Source organism: Nymphalis io, chromosome 20, assembly GCF_905147045.1.
Source record: "Nymphalis io chromosome 20, ilAglIoxx1.1, whole genome shotgun sequence".
In the NCBI taxonomy this organism is placed as follows: domain Eukaryota; kingdom Metazoa; phylum Arthropoda; class Insecta; order Lepidoptera; family Nymphalidae; genus Nymphalis; species Nymphalis io.
In genome coordinates, this window is record NC_065907.1 from 5,847,287 (window position 1) to 5,866,201 (window position 18,915).

The 18,915-nt window shown below is 31.6% G+C and overlaps 1 protein-coding gene across 1 annotated transcript in view; it reads right to left on the reverse strand.

The window, feature by feature from the left end:
• The window catches only part of LOC126776358 (glycoprotein 3-alpha-L-fucosyltransferase A-like), a 28,385-nt gene that overhangs the window by 3,612 nt on the left and 5,858 nt on the right, over window positions 1-18,915 (reverse strand). The window contains exons 2-7 of the mRNA XM_050498819.1: window positions 9,170-9,413; window positions 8,946-9,094; window positions 6,076-6,316; window positions 5,067-5,264; window positions 2,042-2,274; window positions 12-183 (exon numbers count right to left, since the gene is read on the reverse strand). Coding sequence (XP_050354776.1) covers window positions 12-183; window positions 2,042-2,274; window positions 5,067-5,264; window positions 6,076-6,316; window positions 8,946-9,094; window positions 9,170-9,340 — 1,164 coding nt within the window. The 5' untranslated portion in view covers window positions 9,341-9,413. The remainder of the gene's footprint in view (window positions 1-11; window positions 184-2,041; window positions 2,275-5,066; window positions 5,265-6,075; window positions 6,317-8,945; window positions 9,095-9,169; window positions 9,414-18,915) is intronic.

The window sequence follows — 18,915 nt, forward strand, 5'->3', positions numbered from 1 at the left end:
ATGACTCTTACTTTCCACTTGAAATATGAGTTGTATAGTGTGTCATCCTCGTCTAAACGCCGAAGATAGGCAGCTAACTCTTCTGGTCCTGCGAACTCTTCGACGTGAATGTATGAATTATGTGGCGCCACTGCCGCATATTCTGGGGGACGTGCTCCCATTACTATGGGTACGACGTCGTGTCTGGAAATAACGATTTAGATGAGAAATAACGATTTAGATGAAAAATAACGATTTAGATGATAAGTATAAATGTTACTAAATTTGATTATAATACCATTACGGGAACAACTTTGTGTAAACTAATTACAGAATCACAACCTATTTTTGTAGAGTAAACTGAATTCGATTTGTTGGGTCGTACTGAAAATATTTTTTTTTGGAATATTGCATAGCGGAGTGTAACAACGGCTTAGTCTAAATAATAAAAAAATAGGATAGTAAAGATAGTATTCAAATGAATCTTACAATTACTTAAAACGTATTTTAATTAAAAGGAAATGATAATGATAAAAATGCGGAGCTTATACGTTAAATGTGAAACGTACGAACGCGGCGATATATTAATTTATCCGGCGCATCTCATTCGCCAAATCCCACACACGATACGACGTCGCAACGTGGTTCATTGCGACTTCGTGCCGCAGTACGATATCGTATCCTTGGAATATACGAAGCAAATCGTAGAAATTTGCACCACGACGTTGTATGATGCACGACACGATGTTGTGTAACATTTTTAAACATCAATCCATATTTTTAGTAGGGTGACTGCATCTGGGCCCATAGACATTGGCACTCTAAAATATTTAAACAATCCTTCCATCGCGTGGATGCACCAATGGGCCACCAAACTTGGGACCTAAGATTTTATGTTACGTTAGTGGGTGTAATTCACCCATCCATCAAACCAGAATATAGTAACAGCCTGTTAATGTCCCACTGCTGGGCTAAGGCCTCCTCTCCCTTTTGAGGAGAAGGTTTGGAGCTTATTCCACCACGCTGCTCCAATGCGGGTTGGTAGAATACACATGTGGCATAATTTCAATGAAATTAGACACATGCAGGTTTCCTCACGATGTTTTCCTTCACCGTCAAGCTCGAGATGAATTATAATCACAAATTAAGCACATGAAAATTCAGTGGTGCTTGCCCGGGTTTGAACCCACGATCGTCGGTTAAGATTCACGTGTTCTAACCACTAGGCCATCTCGGCATACCACAGACCAACCAGAATATAACAACACCAAATGTTTTGCGGTAGAAAAAATAATGAGTGGATAGTAGCTATCCAGGTAGGCTTACACAAAGCCCTAAACAAATTAGTACCAACGAGAACCATTGTATATTTGAATTTATATGCAATTATGGATAAAGATTTTCGCGTGAGTCAAGTTCCATTACAATTCATTCCGATAATTCCTAATATTTTAAGATACACTGTATTTTGTTAGAAAATATAAATGGGTCGTTAGTTTTTCATGATCATAAATGTATACGCTTTGAGAACTTTCTTATCGCTATGCCCTTGAGGTAACAATAAATTCGTTACGATTATTTTCTGATAACATGTTACAGTTGGAAAAATAAAATACATATTAATTAAAATAAACACTTATCTATGTAAGTATAATAAAAATCAACATGCGTAACAAAACGTGCCCGAATATCATTTTTGCTGTTTTAAATAATTATGACGTTGTCACGAGGAATTTCAATCAACGTATATGACGGCGTGTTGCATGTGTTTGATTATTCATTAAATTACTAAAATTTAATTGATATGTTAAGATTTTCAATAAACGAACCCATACTAGTTATAGTAGGGTCAACAAGTGAATTACAAACGAATTGGGAACCGCCTACTTTTTTATACAAGTGGGGGCAAATGATCAGGAGGTGACTGAACTGAACTGACTACCACGGACCACCGCCCATGGACACCTGCAACACTGTAGGGCTTGCAGGTGTGTTGCCGGCACGTTTGAAGTAGGTTAGAAAGTAAGGTAACTATAGAGGGAAAAAAAGAGGTAATACTTACTGCAATCCGTTTACGAAAAATTTCTCAGTGACGTAATCACGACAGTTTGAATTTTCGAAAGCGAGATAGAATTTGTATTCCTTATCCAACATTTCCAAACAGTTGGGATCAGCGCGCGGACAATGGTGGGAGCCGCATGCACCGTAGATATCGACAGGAATGAACTTAGACAGTTGTCTAGCGTATTGTAAACGACGGTTCCTGGCGTGGCAATTTGAGACGAACCATGCAACCTGTAATTACGATATATATTTAATATTTCAGAATGTACTTACATATTCAAATTTACAATTATAAAAATTGCGTTTTCGAGTTTAAAATATAATGTATCAGCTCAAGTAAGTAATTCTATAGAGTTTCAAAAATAATACAAATTCAAATTACGTGGGTGGTTATATATTATAGCACTATTGAGGCAAGTGCGGTTCTTCTTGTTTTTTGTTGTTTGGTTATACGGCTGCAGATCTCTAAGCTGTAGATTCATATTACGGGTAGGAAAGAAAAAATTTATTGAGATTTTCCGTCACGAAAATCTCTCTGGTAGCTCGGAGTTAGCATTAAATTGTGACGTGTGAAAAATCTTTAATGGTAGTGAACCAAGACAATGGAGACATTTTATCGATAATTAATTTTGATCTTCGAAAGCTTTTTAAAAACATTTTATTGGTATTTTTTTACCAGTACCAATTGAGTACATTGATTTGAGTATGATCAAAATACATTTTATTTTCATTGATTGATTTCTGTTTTCTTGATCAACTCAAACGTTTAGTACGTACGCAATGGAATCGCAACGAACGCAATTTGCACGAAAAATGATCACAAATTCTAATTAAAAATATTTAACTTATTTGTTAGTTATGAATGCCCATAGACATTGGCATTGTAAGAAATGTTAACCATCGCTTATATCACCAATGCGCTACCAATTTTGGGAGTCCCTTGAGCCTGTAATTACACTTGCTCACTCACCCTTTAAACCGGAACACAACAAAAGCAAGTACTGCCGTTTTGCGGTAGAATATCTAATGAGTGGGTGGTACCTACCCAGACGAGCTTGCACAAAACTCTACCACCAGTAAAAAAATGAATGTCAAAAATAAAACCGTCTACTAATATTATTTTAATAATGTGTATAGGTAATGTGTTTTAATAATTTATTATCGATAATGCATTCAGCATTATAAGGAAAAGTTTTGAAGTATGAATTATGTAGTTAGGTATGAAGATTAATTATTTCAGTATAAAACTGTTTCAGCGTAAATATAGCTAGTATTAAAAAAAATGTAATCTGGAAATATCTATACATTTTCGAGATTGTAATTGATGGTAGGTGTTATAAAACTAAATAAATAACAATCCAACTATCGAGCTATTTCTATACTTAAATTTTTTTCTTACGTCCTGTAACGTATTGTTCACAACAAGCAATATATTATAGCATCTAATTGTCTTCGGAATTTATGGTAATCAGGGCTTCCACTCGGACATAGAAAAATCTCCAACGTACATTTGCTGTTTTACTGGACTTTAGTAATGCATTTAATTCCGTGGAGTCCACGGCTTTCTACGACTAAGACTATTTCACGATATTTTAATATTTCCTCTAGTTGGTTTGATCATTATTTTCATGGATGTTCGCAGTGTATATAATTGGTGATATTTAACTTAAGCTGTAAGCTCAACTCAAGACAATGTTTTTTCCTTTGCATACTTTCGACGCATATTTTTTTTATTAACGTCGGTAATTTCTTTCTAATTTCAGCTTTGCCACCACGTTATCATGTATGTATGTTGCATCGGTTAGTATCGGGACTAATAAAAATCTTTAGCTTTTTTTTGTAAATCTCAGGCAATCATCATGGGCGGCCGTTGAATGCATATATTAATATGTTTGTCTTTGTATAAGAGTTCTTCTGTGGTATAATACGGTATACCGATTAATACGACAGTTTAAATGCTTATTTGAACCAAATTAGAATGTTTGGATTGATTTACTCAGGGTAAATAAATATCAATGACATTAGGAAACTTACTTAACTATATAACTTCTATTGTGTATCCCATCTCAGGCTATTTATTAAATAGCAAAAGTATATTAATTTCCAAGAATAAAATAGAATTTTCTGTCATAATCCTTATTCACGCGATAGAAAATATATAAATAAATAGATACATTTAAAACAGGTTGTACGTGTGATCTGATTCTGATCTTACACATATTTTTTTCATCCTTCTATGCTTTATACATTTGTACTTTATACGTTTTACGTGCGTACGTTCGTATAATAGTGTTGTATTAAAATATATTTGATATAACAAAAAAAAACAGAACTTTGTTTTTAAATAACTGTCTTGACGTTAATTGTGTGCCTTCTCAAAATCTCTGGATTTTAAGAATATTATATCAAGTGACTATGATTGTCTGTAAGTAGACAATTCTCTGTAAGGATATTTATATTAATATATATGTTAACCCTGACAAATTGGTTAATTTTTATTTATGCGTAATACTTCCTGTTGATAATGAAATACTTTTAGTCACTTCGAACAAAGATAATTGATTGATTGAAACACTTAGCAAGTAAGGTACCACTTATGATACTCTCGAGTCTTGGTTATGTTTCGACTTGGTTATCAATTTTGGTCACAGATTTTGTTCACGAATTAAGCATTCCTCACTCAGACGTGTATATAATATATATACCCACACGTAAGATTGTTCGTATGACGTACTTGTATGTATATCGATTAGTGACTCTGTGGGAGTCTGTTTTATTTTTGTAATTGAAGATGTTACAGGTTTAAACAACCGATAAAATGTTAGTCTTTGATAAAAATAAATTTAACATTGACGTTTTGACTAAACATAAGTTCAATTAAAACTTTTCCAAAAAGCGAAAGAATTTTTTTAAGAACAAGAAGCCTAAAGAGGTCACAAGACTTTTCTATTGATGAATTATATATATGATATGATATATGGATAATGAAAAAAAAATATAATGTATGAATTAAAAAAAAGTACCTTTTTTGTTTTATTTGCAGCATAGTTCCTTTCTAAGTCTTTTTCTGTGTTCAATGCATCGTGATAGACCCAACGCTCGTACGGAGCAACTATGTCAGAGTCCCGACGATAGGTCGCCGTCCAGTTGAACACATCCAGGGACGAAGGACGAAGGGACGCTGTGTGGTACGGACATTCTAAGTAATATAGAATCCAAATCTGAAAGCATAAACGTGTTTTTTTTTCATACAGAATAGGAAGGCGGACGAGCATATAGTAAGTGGTCACCAACGCCCATAGACATTGGCATTGTAAGAAATGTTAACCATCGCTTATATCACCAATGCGCTACCAATTTTGGGAGTCCCTTGTGCCTGTAATTACACTTGCTCACTCACCCTTTAAACCGGAACACAACAAAAGCAAGTACTACCGTTTTGCGGTAGAATATCTAATGAGTGGGTGGTACCTACCAAGACGAGCTTGCACAAAACTCTACCACCAGTAAAAAAATGAATGTCAAAAATAAAACCGTCTACTAATATTATTTTAATAATGTGTATAGGTAATGTGTTTTAATAATTTATTATCGATAATGCATTCAGCATTATAAGGAAACTATTAATATGGTACGGCAACTACAGATTTAATTTCATATTAGGTTTAATTTTTTTTCATGAGTTTCCTGGTGGTAAGCGGTCACCAGTCCAGGTCAGCAGAAATTGGTGCTATAAAAAACATTGACCACTGACTACATCGCCAATGTGCCATTAATCCTGGGAATTAAAACGTTATACTCCTTGTGCCTTTAATAATACTGGCTGACTTACCCTTCAAACCGGAACACAACAATACTAAGCAGTATTATTTAGCGGTACAATAAGAGATAAGTGTGTGGTACTTATTCAAAGTACTAGCACTAAGCCTTACCATCAAGAGTACATATACGATGCATAAGTGTAAATACTTTGTTTAATTTAATACAACAAACCACAAAAAGACAAAAGACATAATATATTCATAATGTTACCTGATTAATTGGTCTTTTAACATTGAAGGGTGTATGGTGGTCTTTATACAAGATAGCATCAGCTGTGGCGGCTTCTCGTGAGTCCGCAGTCAATGTACACCGATCAACGGGACATTTGTTTCTGATGAATTCGGTTCTGCCACCCGATACTCCCCAGGCTCCTAACCCGTTCGCCAGTAATATCTTCTTGATAGGCACATCTTCATCTTTTGGCAACGTATACATCAATTGCTCGACAATCCTGTTTGAACATAAGCGTCGCTATAATATGTTTAAGCAATAAATTAAATGAATATGAGAACAGAAATAATTTTGATTGGTGGGTTAAAAGCAATGCTTATGTATTAATTTAGATATTACAAAACAAGCATCTTAATCTCCTTTTTTATTGTTATAATAAAATCTAAATATAATTATTTAGTGAATCCGAGCCAAGTTTTAAATGCAACAAAGTTTTATCTCGGTATTGACTAAAACGATAAGATTTACTGATTATTATTGATTTAAAAAATATAGGAGCAGATGAAATAACATTGCATTTTATAAACATCACAAATGAAATAAAAACCAAAATACTTTATTCAACAAAGAAACATTACATTTACTTATTGAATTACATTAAATTTTCAAATTAGAAACTACCACTATTTTGATTTGATTTTGATATATGTTTGTCATTACAATTAGTAAAAATATCAAATTAGTAAAGTTATCTTGTAAAAAAAAAACAAGATATTATATAAAACTTGTCAAACAAACTTTAATTTAATTTGTTCAAAGTCTGGAATAATTTTAACTAGAGATACTGGTTTTACTGCGAGTAGATTATTTAATGGGTATTAAATAATTCATTCGCAGTATCAACATATTACGTAAATTATAATGTTTTTTAGCAACATTTGTAGGTGGGGGCTAGTGAGTGCGCCACTTGATGGTAAGTGGGTGACCACTCATAGAGATTGGCACTTTAAGAAATATTAACCATTTCTTACACCGCCATTGTCTCCTTTTGAACTAAGAAATGTGCTTAATTTCCAAGGTTAAGGTAATTATAAAATTACGCTGGCTAACTAACACTTGCACTGGCAAACCAAAGCACACCGATACTAAGTAATTCTGCTTAGCAGTAGTTATAGTAAGTGTTAATTGAATGTTACCTACCCAGACGGGCTTGCACAAAGCTTACCACCGAGCATACTTATTACTATTGAACATTATGAATAAATGCCAGATTTGAAGTTAAATTTATTCGAGTATAAACAAGATATGTTGGCGCTTAAAATATCGCTGTAATCTATTATTTTAATGAAAACTAATATGAGTTTTAGCCGATTAAAGAATAATGAGATTATTGAACCGCTTTTATTTTTTTATTTTGTATGAATGTTTCGTGATTACTACGCGTATTAAAATATGATGTTTTTTATCTGTTATACCAAGTGGGTATAATTTAAAAAAAAAAAAACATCCCACCGCGAGTGCCTAGGTATAAAAAACAAGTGAAATTGTCACTTGCTCTGCGTATGTTACTCGATATTTTAAACCGTTTACTAATGTTCACTTATTGTAAAACGAATAAATAAATAAATAAGATGAAAAAATCCACTAACAAAACGATGTTTTAAAAAAATGCGTGTTGAAGAGCGTGTATACTATACTATACTGTACTTAATACTTATTGTCAACTAAGTGAAAAAAATAATAATATTATCATTATTACCTTTTTTATCCCGAATCTAAATATAACTTTTAGTTTAAGTGTAGAGCATGCAAAATTTTGAAGCTGTTATATTTTTACAAAATAAAACTATATGTTTAATTGAATTAAAATTGTTTTATTTATATTGTACGTCCACATAGTATTTCAAATTGCTAATATAATAAACTTATATTAATAACGGTAGTAATAAATTACATTTTACACACTTGTAAGTTATTCAAATGACCTAAGTATATTTCAATTTAGATTTTTTCTTATCACATAGGTAATATTAAACTTAATAATTGTATCTGCATTTTTTTTTTAAATAAAAAAAAATCATGTTTTAATGTTGATAAAGATAAGATAAGAATGAGATATTTTTTTTTGTATTTGTCCTTATTTAAATTTATCAATTAATAAGTGCCGTAATTATCTATGAAATGCCTTTTGTACACAACTAGCGATCCGCCCCGGCTTCACACGGGTGTAATTTACTAATAGAGAATATGACGAGTACTACGATTAGCAAAATATGTATTTTAATTAATAAAGTTTATTTATTTATTACCTAATATAAGTATGTCATAAATGATAAAATCAAAATTGTATTGTAAACATACCTACCTAGATTAAACTTTGAATACTTGCTTAGTTTCGCAGCGAACGCTTTATATAGCGAATGATACAAGACAATTTTAATCTATATTAAATGTCCAAGGTAACTAACGTATTTATTAACAATGTATTGGAGATAATGGCTTCGCATCTTACCTACAGTTTTCTTATAATCTGTAATAGTTAAAAATAGTTATTGTGTACTAAAATTATAGAAACATACTGTCGCAAGCTATTCTGTCTAGTATATTGTTTCGAAGTAATTCCCAAGGCTTAGCCAGTGTTAGCCATGTAAAATTTTAATTAACTGTAAACGTACGAAAACTGTTTCTGTACAAAATAACGTTATCGTTTAGCCATTTTGTACAAAATATTTAAAAAAATCGTATCAAAATCCTTTGCGTGGTTTAGAACAAATAAGTGGACATACCGACAGAGATCAATTCCACACAATTTTGTTTGTTCAATTAGTTCGTTCTAGTCTGGTAAAAGATTCATATATAGATACCGAAGTGAAATACACGAAATGATTTGGTTAAATGACGGTTCTTACCTGTCATCACCTGGAGAATCTTCGGGAAAAATCTTAGCGTGAGGTTCGTGACGTTTTGGACGCTGTTCACCCCCAGATATAAACCATGGTCGTTTCGAAAACTCATCGCCGTCTTCGTTAAATATAATCTCATTTTCTGTTATAGAGTTCTGAAACAATAATTATGTTATAAAGTGAAGAATAATTTACAGGGAACACAAAGTACTTAGGTAAAAGTGATTTACTTGTAAGTGCGTTTCCTCTTTCGATAATATCTGCGTTGATGGTGGTGATGGGAGCCGCGCTGAAGTGCTGAAGGGTGGCGGGCGCGGCAGCAGCAGTAGCGCCAGCGCGGTCAGTAACAGCGGGACCAGCAGCGCCACGCGCCGCAGGATTCGCGCCGCGCGCGCCCACATACCCGGTCAGCGCGCTCGCCCTACCCGTTTTACTTGTTCTCCCATCCTACGATCACTATCGTATCATGAACATCTGCGAACATGTTACTTGTAATAAATTTCTTAACATTAACTTTTCAACATTGAAGGAAACGTATTAAATAAATAATTTTAGGCCACGAGAGTAGAATTATATAGATTACAGTAGAACAACGGCCTCTCTCGACAGAGACAGAGTGTGTGCAAACTTTTCTATCCATTTCATCACTCTCATTATCCGATGCGATGGCAATTTGACAGGCCTTATGATTTCGACCAGGATCTAAATCTTAGCACGCTTACCAATATTTTGAAGTGTAAACACTGCCAACTTCTAAAATCCAGACATCTACTGAGAATATTAGACAGAAAAACTCACTTTTTAATCTATACAACCCAGAGTTTTAACCTAGTATTTCGGGATCTGCAGCATCATAAATCTGAATTATAATTTTATTTAATCTAATCTAATTAATAAAAACTCCACTGTTTATTGTACAAAAATTAACTGTTTTTATGTCCCTATAAATTGACAGTAAATCAAAAAAATAAATACATCTTAAAAGTGCATTGAGAATATAGGCAATTGGAAAAAAACACTGAAAGATTTATTCAGATGGTTAAATAAGCCTTAAATTCCTTAAAATTTTCGAATCGAATCGAATCACGAGTTCGAATGTCCACCAGTTTCCCGTAGAAGATTTTATTTACTTTTAAAATAATGATTTTATTACAATTAGACCCGCACTGTACGTTTTTATGGCCCAGACTAGGCAGTTAATACATATTCTTGTAAAATTTCTTCCCTTCAGTTCCTTTGTAAAAAGATTAACCCAAACTTTGCATTGAAATGCACACAAGTTTTGAACTAATATAGCGTAGGAAGTCTTTTATTAAAATTTACGTTTAATACGTTTTTACGTTTAATTTATATTTAAAAATATAAAATTATTACATACAATCTTTTAAATTATCTTATGTCATTATTAAATAATATTCTAAAAATGTTTTTATATCATTACTCAAAAGTTGATTTGTAACATGAACTTCGATGACATTACATAAGAACGTTTATTTTATAGATTAATAATTATTACAGTTATTTTTAAAGAGTTTTTAATCTTCTACATATAATTCTAAAGAATAATTAAGGTTAAACATAATGGCAGAATATAAAAATCTTTTGAAGAATTGTAAAGACTTAGATACAGCAGCTGATTAAGTACTGGTAGCTTAGTAAATAGTGTTATATTTGTATTTAAATAAGAATAAATAAGGAAGAGAATATTAAGAAAACTAATAAATAGATCTATTGTCTGTGTTATACGAATGACTTTAAAAACTATAGGTAATTGTGAGGATGTAGGTTAGGGGCGTAGCTTGCCCCTGAGGATCCTTGTATCAAAATTTGGTGGGGTGCCCTTCTTCCTAACTGCGGCAGTCCTAATGGAAGGTAAATTTTTTCACAAAGAAACAAAAGTCCAACTTTTCTGTTCAATAAAGATACAATTGTTTTTTTTTTTGTTTACAGTAATTTTAATGTTTAAATTATTATTGTCAGACATTGTGATACATTAGTATACTTTGTTTTCTGTTTTTTATTTATTTCGATTTTATCAATTATTTGATATTGTTTTATTTCTTTTACGTATGAAGCACTGAACCAATTTTTCAATTGACCCTTATAGCTAGGGGGCCCCGTATCTTTGATACGGCTGATACGGCGGTAGCTACACCCCTGATGTAGGTATTTAATTCTGAGCAAAATAATACTTATTATGTACCCACTATCGCTACTTCTCCTATAACTAAATTAAGGGTTCATGAACTTGACAATATTTATTAGTCAATGACCCAGCGGAGTGGCGGCGTCACTCGAGGCGCTAATTTGTTACGGTTTTTCACTATTCTTAAGTACATAAGTATACTAGAATACAATAATAGTAACTCAAATAACGGTGCTCTTCAAATTAGCGTAATAGCTGTTATAACCGTTATTTTACATCGTAGATATGATATATTTAATAGTCGCTTATAGTGTAATATTAATGTTTAATGATATTTTGTTTTATTATATAAATTCATTATAATGTTTTAAAGATATTACAAGCATTACATTAATAAAACAATAATGTATATTTTATTGTGTTAATTTTATTAATATAAATAATTAGTTTTAACAGGTGCATGATTTTGACCCTAAACTCAATATCTTTTACTGGCCTGAATAGGATTCGAACCTGGCACCTCATAATTTGCAGCCGTAAAGGCCATGAGACTAACTAGATAGTGATAAAAGAATATTAGACTACCTATCCAGTCTTCGTAAAGGTGAAAAAAGAGCTCAAAAACAAATAAAAATTTGTATCAAAATCAGTACCTGCGTCTAGAAGTTCAGTGACATATACATACATATATATAAAGTTCACATTTAAATTAGTTCGCTTGACTTACATTCTAACATTGTGTCGGTAGTGTTTATTTCATTCGAGTAACTGGAGTTTTCATTGAATATTTAAAAGTGAGATACAATGTGATATTTAAAATAATAGCAAAGCAGTTTCGTATAGTGTTACAATTACCTATATAGCAACGTTATTATTGAAATGATTACCATAGAAATCGAGTGTGTACTTACTTCACATTTAATATTACCTTGTTAAGATTAATTAATAATATTTGAATAAAATTATAATAGATGCCTTATATACTGTATTTACGTACTTGTACACGCGTCAAAGTAGCTATTGTTCAAAATATAAAGCGAGCGTGACGCTTACTAGCTTGTTCTCTGTTATTAATATTGAATATCAATATTTTATCAGCACGTCTGTTACAGAACACGTGAGTTCCAATAGAAATAACTTTGCAAGTACACAATCATTCATCAACTCCGATTCTATCTGTAACATTGTATTTGTATGAAATAATGTTTATATGATCTGAAATAAATACTTCAAGCAACTATTAAGTTATAATAAGTAGATTATTTAAATCTATGTACTTAATCGATTTGTTTGAATTTGACTATAAGTTCAAAAAATTTAATAAAAAGCTTAAGCTTGTAGTGTATTTAGATTCTCGGAATTGCCATTTAACAATATTTTTAAGAATACTTTATCAGCTTTGGATTTATAATTACGAAGTTATAAATACATAATCCAAGAATTTAACATTTGTTATATTATACTACTGTTATCGAAGAAGATAAGGGCCGTGATGAAGTAATACCATCAGCCAGCAATACCTTGTATAGTCGTTAATGTTCCTCTGTTGGGCACATTCACGGTGTAATGAATGGTATATATTTTTTTTTGTCCCAATGTTTACGAGCAGAGGTGATCATTTATTGACAGCTTATTTATGTAAGAGGGGCCAAACGATCATGTGGCTCACCTGATGGAAAGTTACTATCAACGCCCATGGACACCTGCAACACCCGAGGGCAAGCGGGTGTGTTGCCGGCCTATAAGGAATGAGTACTTAAGAATGAGTAAGGAATGAGTCTTTTCTTGAATATTTCTATGTCACATTGGTTCGGAAAAGTCGCCGGCGAAAGCTGGTTCACAGAGTGGTTGTGGGCAAGAAATGCCTTAAAAATCGCGCTGTTGTGGATATCCAGACATCGAGGTGGTGAGGATGGCGATTTCTGGCGCAATGTCCGGTGGTGAAATTCAGCGACCGGGACAAATCCAAACATTTCCTCAGAACATTCCCCGTGATATATGTGATAGAAGATGCAGAGTGATCCAATATCTCTACGCAGATTCAAAGGATCCAGTCGGTCGGTAAGAACTTGATCGTCGACAATTCGAACTGCTTTACGTTAAATGCGATTAAGAGGAAAAAACTGGTACTGGGGAACTCCAACTCAGAGATGAGAGCAGTACTCCATGTGGGGCCGAATTTGCGTCTTTTAAAGTTTTAGGCGATAAGCCGGCGTGAAGTACTGTCTCATCTTGTTGAGAATACTAAGCTTTTTTGAGGCCAATTGGAAGGTAAAGTCACCTTCCAATTGACTGCGGAAGTGAACAATGTTCGAAATTTCGACGCCAAATATTCCATGTGGCCCATTTCTTATTCTTCTTATTGTTAATAAAATTTTTATATAATAAATAAATATCATGCGTTTATATTGCACATGAATATGTGATTATTTATGTTTATCAAATTATGTGTATTATTTAATTTTATTAATATTATCTTGGTTACATTTTGCACACTTACTAACAACATTTCAAATATCTATATGTTTTGATGTTGGCTGGTCGAAGGTGCAATAGCGTTAAACCTACCTTTTCTGAAAATTCAATTTGATGTGCAGTATATAATAAATAAATAAAAACGAAACACGAATTTTGAATTTTTTCAAATCACCACTTAGGTGTTTTATGCATTTAGCATATTCTATATATAATTATATGTATATAACCGATACATTATTAGGAGTATTATTATCTGATTCAAACTTAGGAGAGCGAGTAGGTATTCATTGACGATATTGTATTGCTTTGCTTTCGAATACGAAGATAAAATCGAGCAAACTAAATACGGACTAATAATAATAATAGTTTCTAAAAATACGTTTAGAGATAAAGCATCAGTACGACTAGAGATGGCCTAATGAATAGTGATTCCTGGATAGGTGGGAGGGCTTTGTGTAAGCCGTCTGGCTAAGTACCACCCACTTATCAGATATTCTACCGCTAAACAGCAATACTTAGTATTGTTGCGTTCCGGTTTGAAGGATTAATGAGCCAATGTAACTAGAGGCACAAGGAACATAACATCTACATACCCAAGGATGATGGCGCATTGGTGATTTAAGGAATGGTTTATATTTCTTGTATCACCAATGTCTAGGGACGGTGGTGACCACGTAACGTTTTGCCCGTCCTTTATTTCCTATATGTTTTATATCTTCATAAATACAACATTATAATTATATTTGAAAATAAGATAAGTCATAAAAGTATATTAAAGACTTTCGATTATAGGAACCTTCACAGTATGTGGAATAGGTAACAAACGTTATTTTTATCAATGTTACAAGCGATAAATACAGCAGATAAAGATAGTTATCCGTTAAGCGTCGCCAATACAAACTTGCATAAGTGTCGTTTAAATAAAAAACACGGCACATATATGGTATTTTTACAGCGCTTGGATTTGATAACAGTCCATCCAAGGACTGTATTAATCTATACTCTACGCCTCGGATTATAAACTTTATGTGATTGCTGTAAGACTGATGATTTTAATACATTTATTTTTTTACTTAGTTCGACCTGGGTGCCAATTAAACTAATTTACATAGTGACTTATTAAATGCGTGCATTAGTAAAAAAATTGTATTACCATACTATTACCAATAATTAAAAGATGATTTAATACATCATCATCATCATCATATCAGCCGAAAGACGTCCACTGCTGGACAAAGGCCTCCCCCAAGGATTTCCACGTTGGCCGATCTTGCGCTGCACGCATCTTAATTACATGATCGTATTGAATTCAAAAATTTATATATACCTACATATTATTCAAGTAAAGAGTCAGCCGTAGGTATGGAATACTTGGAAATAATTATATACATAATTACTAATTCCTTTAAATTTACAGATATTATTAGCAAATGTGCATTGAAGTATAAAAATTATGTTACACGATAAGATAAATTTAATAAATACATACAAATATAAACTAGTGAACATGTAAGAGAACATAAAGAATGTACTTTTAAAAGACTGTTTTATTGTTTTGTACTCAAGATTAAATATAATCTTTTAAAAGTGGAAAAATCTCTTTTTAAGAGAGCAATATAATTTATAAAAAATAACACACGATTTAATGAAATAAAAAATATAAAAGTGTCTTTAAATATAAAAATCGAAAGATAAGATTTGAAGCATTTTTAATTCTTTGAAAAAATGATTCGATCCGAAAAAATGTTCGGCATGTTAATTGTATCTAGAAAAACCGGTAGGACGCTTACTAATTATTCATTTCAAACAATCAAGTTTCTCTCCTCTCTCTCTCTCCATTCCAAATACACCATTTTTCGACAGTTTTTGCGTGAAAGAGTAAGAGATTTCCACCCATCCTCACAAACTTTCATGTTTATAATATTAGATAAATTTATAAAAATGGAAAACGTGGGATGTAATGGTCTAAGAGCTTAAAGAATAGATCGACATTACATGCACGAGTATATAGGAGTATATAAGAATTTTGCATTTTAAACTGTTTTTGGACTATTATTGCAGCCGAACAAATTCTGCCAACGTATGTTTTTTTAAGAGTGTGTAATCTGGTATACCTCAATATCAAAATCAAAATGATTTATTCAACATTGACGCATTACATTTGCGTATTGATAGTCAAACCAGAAACTGCCACCGGTTCGGAAAAGAAATACCCAGCCCTGAGAAGAACCGGCCAACCTGGTCTGGTACACATCATTTTATCTTTGTACCTCACACATTTATAGCAGCTCTGGTAATACTTACAACATCTTCGTACTTGTATATGATTTCCTTTAAGAACAGTTAATAATAAAAAAATAAACTGATTCGATCTAAAAAAATCGATCATATTACATTTCTCATACCGGAAGTTAGGTGAATTTATCATAATTATTATTTACATTATACATTTACAATAGCATATCAGAGAAACAATCACAGTCAGTTAACTTATTTATACCTATAGTTAATTCCACTAGAAATACAATTTTATTAGAAAATTTTTTATTATTATAGAGTGGGGTGAAGTAGGTGTGTACTGACAATAATTATATTAATTTATATATTGTACAAGAAATCGTAGAAAAGTAAAAACAATATTTATTACTTAATAAAATTAATAAATTCGTTTCAATTTCCTAAAAATTAAGTTAAAATATAAAACTGTAAAATAAATTCCATATCGCAGGTGATTTTTTTCGAAATGGGTTTATTGTTTAGACATTTAGGGATTAGGTTCTCTTTCAGAGACATAAAAAAATCTAAAATCAAACAAGTTGCAGGCATAAAACATTCCTTATAAATAGTACACAAAATTTAATTTATCTATAAATCATATATTAAAATGGAATCAATGGAATGGAATATTAACGAGCAAAATAATATTAACGACAGTATCGTTAAAACATCGAGTATATCAGAATTAAGAATGTTATTCAGTTAATTATCACCCAGGTAGGGTGACCGAGCCGAATTTAATTTTAAATTACAACTAATTTTAAATTTTAATAATTGCGTTTTTCAGAAAAGGCACATATAAAAATAAAAAGTAAAACCATATTTAAATACAAAATTTCAGCCAAATCATTAGTCGTTTCCAAGATACACAAAATAGATACAAGAATTACTCATTTAACATTATAAGATAAGTTTAACATTAGAACAAAAGTCTTCTGTTGTCAAGATTTGACAACTACATTATTGTCTCATCAAATAAAATAAAGTGTGGATAAAATAAATCTTTTTAAAAAAATTATATAAAAGATTATCATATAAATATAAATGTACGGTATTTAAGGTCGTCCTAAAACATTTATAAGTGATAATATTTTTTCAACTTATTTGGGGTTTAACGGTTTATTTGGATTAAAAACCACATGTGTATTACGGGTTTATTATTATTATTATTTCTGTCACTCGCTTGTCCGATTATATTTACGACACTGCGTATCTTTGAGCGACCTATTTACCTACGTCTGTTTTGTTTGTATAGGAGTGTGATGCGTGAGCGCACCCTGACAGATGTGGCTCACGATAACAGAGAAAGCCATTGTACATAACATAAAATTTTTAATTATAATGTGGTCGTTGAATCCTCCATACAATGACAGTATAAATATTCACTTTCAATTTGAAGAAAAACTGACTGGAGAGACACTGACTCGGTTACAGAAAATTAAATAGGGGAGAACGGTTTATTATAAAAATAATAAACAATACAATATTAAATTAAACTATAACATTCAATTAAACATAATTATTTAGTAAACATAATAAATATCACTCAACTAAACTCAAGTTATTATTAAATCATTTGTTAATGATAAACAATTCAAATTACAAGGTGAGTTGTTTATCACCGTGTCAGTGGTGTTAGTTTTTGTGCAAGTATAAAGCGGAGAGAAGTCAGCATAACCAAATACTAAGACGCGTAAGTGGTTTATAGGCTTTAAATTGCCTAGAGCAAACATTTGAGAGTTTATAAATTACAACTTTACGGTGTCAACCGTATAATTTTGTTTCATAGTTAAATCAAATTTTAATTGTTCCAAAGTCTTTGGACATTTGGAACTTCTGGAACTATGTAATAAGAATGGTTGTTCTACAAAGATCAGTTGTCAGCTCTTTTCTATTTTCGGTTTTATCCTTTCTACGTTAAGGTATTTTCGATATTGTATTATTGGCTGTCGATACTTAATTTCTTTTTTAAGTAGACAGACAATAAGTTAATTATGGCAACATAAACAAAGCATTTTCATTGATTCCAAATGGGCGTTCAAAAAATATTTGGTTTTAAATGACATATTGTTTGGTATTGCAAAAAAAATTAATTTTAGTACTTTATTGTAAAAAAATCAAACAGCAGATCTATAAACAATAACGATCTTAATGAAAACGATGTTAGAGCATGAAATAACACATCCTTTTAGTATTTAATAATAAAAGTGCTACATATTGTTTTTATAAATATAAAAAAAAATAAGAATTTCTTTTATTAGAAAATTCAGTGGAATTCTCATAGTCCCTAGCTGAAAAACTCAGCTCTTAACAAGGCGGTTAAGTAGCCTATATAACTAACTGATATTGATGTTGCTCGATTTATATATTTCGTATTATATGGTGGTAACATTACATATTTATTTCATTCTTCAAAAAATAACTGTCCGCTCTATTTATAATCCTGAAGCTCACTTTGGGATGTTTTTAACAAAGTAGGAAATTTATACTTTTGTAGATATTTTAACTTTGTCAATAACTGAATTTAAATCGTTTGACAATATAATAATAAGCTAAGGCTTATTAAACAGTAAAAGAATATAGATACTGCAAATGCTTGGAATTATTAGTCAACGCGTCGATTTTCAAAATTAATTGTATATACGTATTTAACTATGTGTTTCACTTGAAAAAAAGAATAATTCTTCGTAAATTGACTGAAAAGTGTGAATAGTTAACAAGTACCTATTACACTCACAAGAGCCTACTTGAATAAAGTATATTTTAAATATTTGATTTTGAATAACATAAATCATTTATACAATTACTAAAAATAAAGCTGATAAATTATTAACTGATGCTTCGTTCGTGCTTATCAAAGTAGGATTACTTTTTTTAATTACGCTATCGAAGTACAAGCTTTAGTTATCAAGAAATTTCGAATAATTATTACTTACAATTTTCTTTTATATATTCCCGCCTGCAAACTTGTCATAGATTCTTATTTTTTTATTACCGGATGTGTATACGTATGCGCGTAGAAGCATGATAAGTTTATTACCATAGATAATGAAACGTGTAATTCATGCAATACAT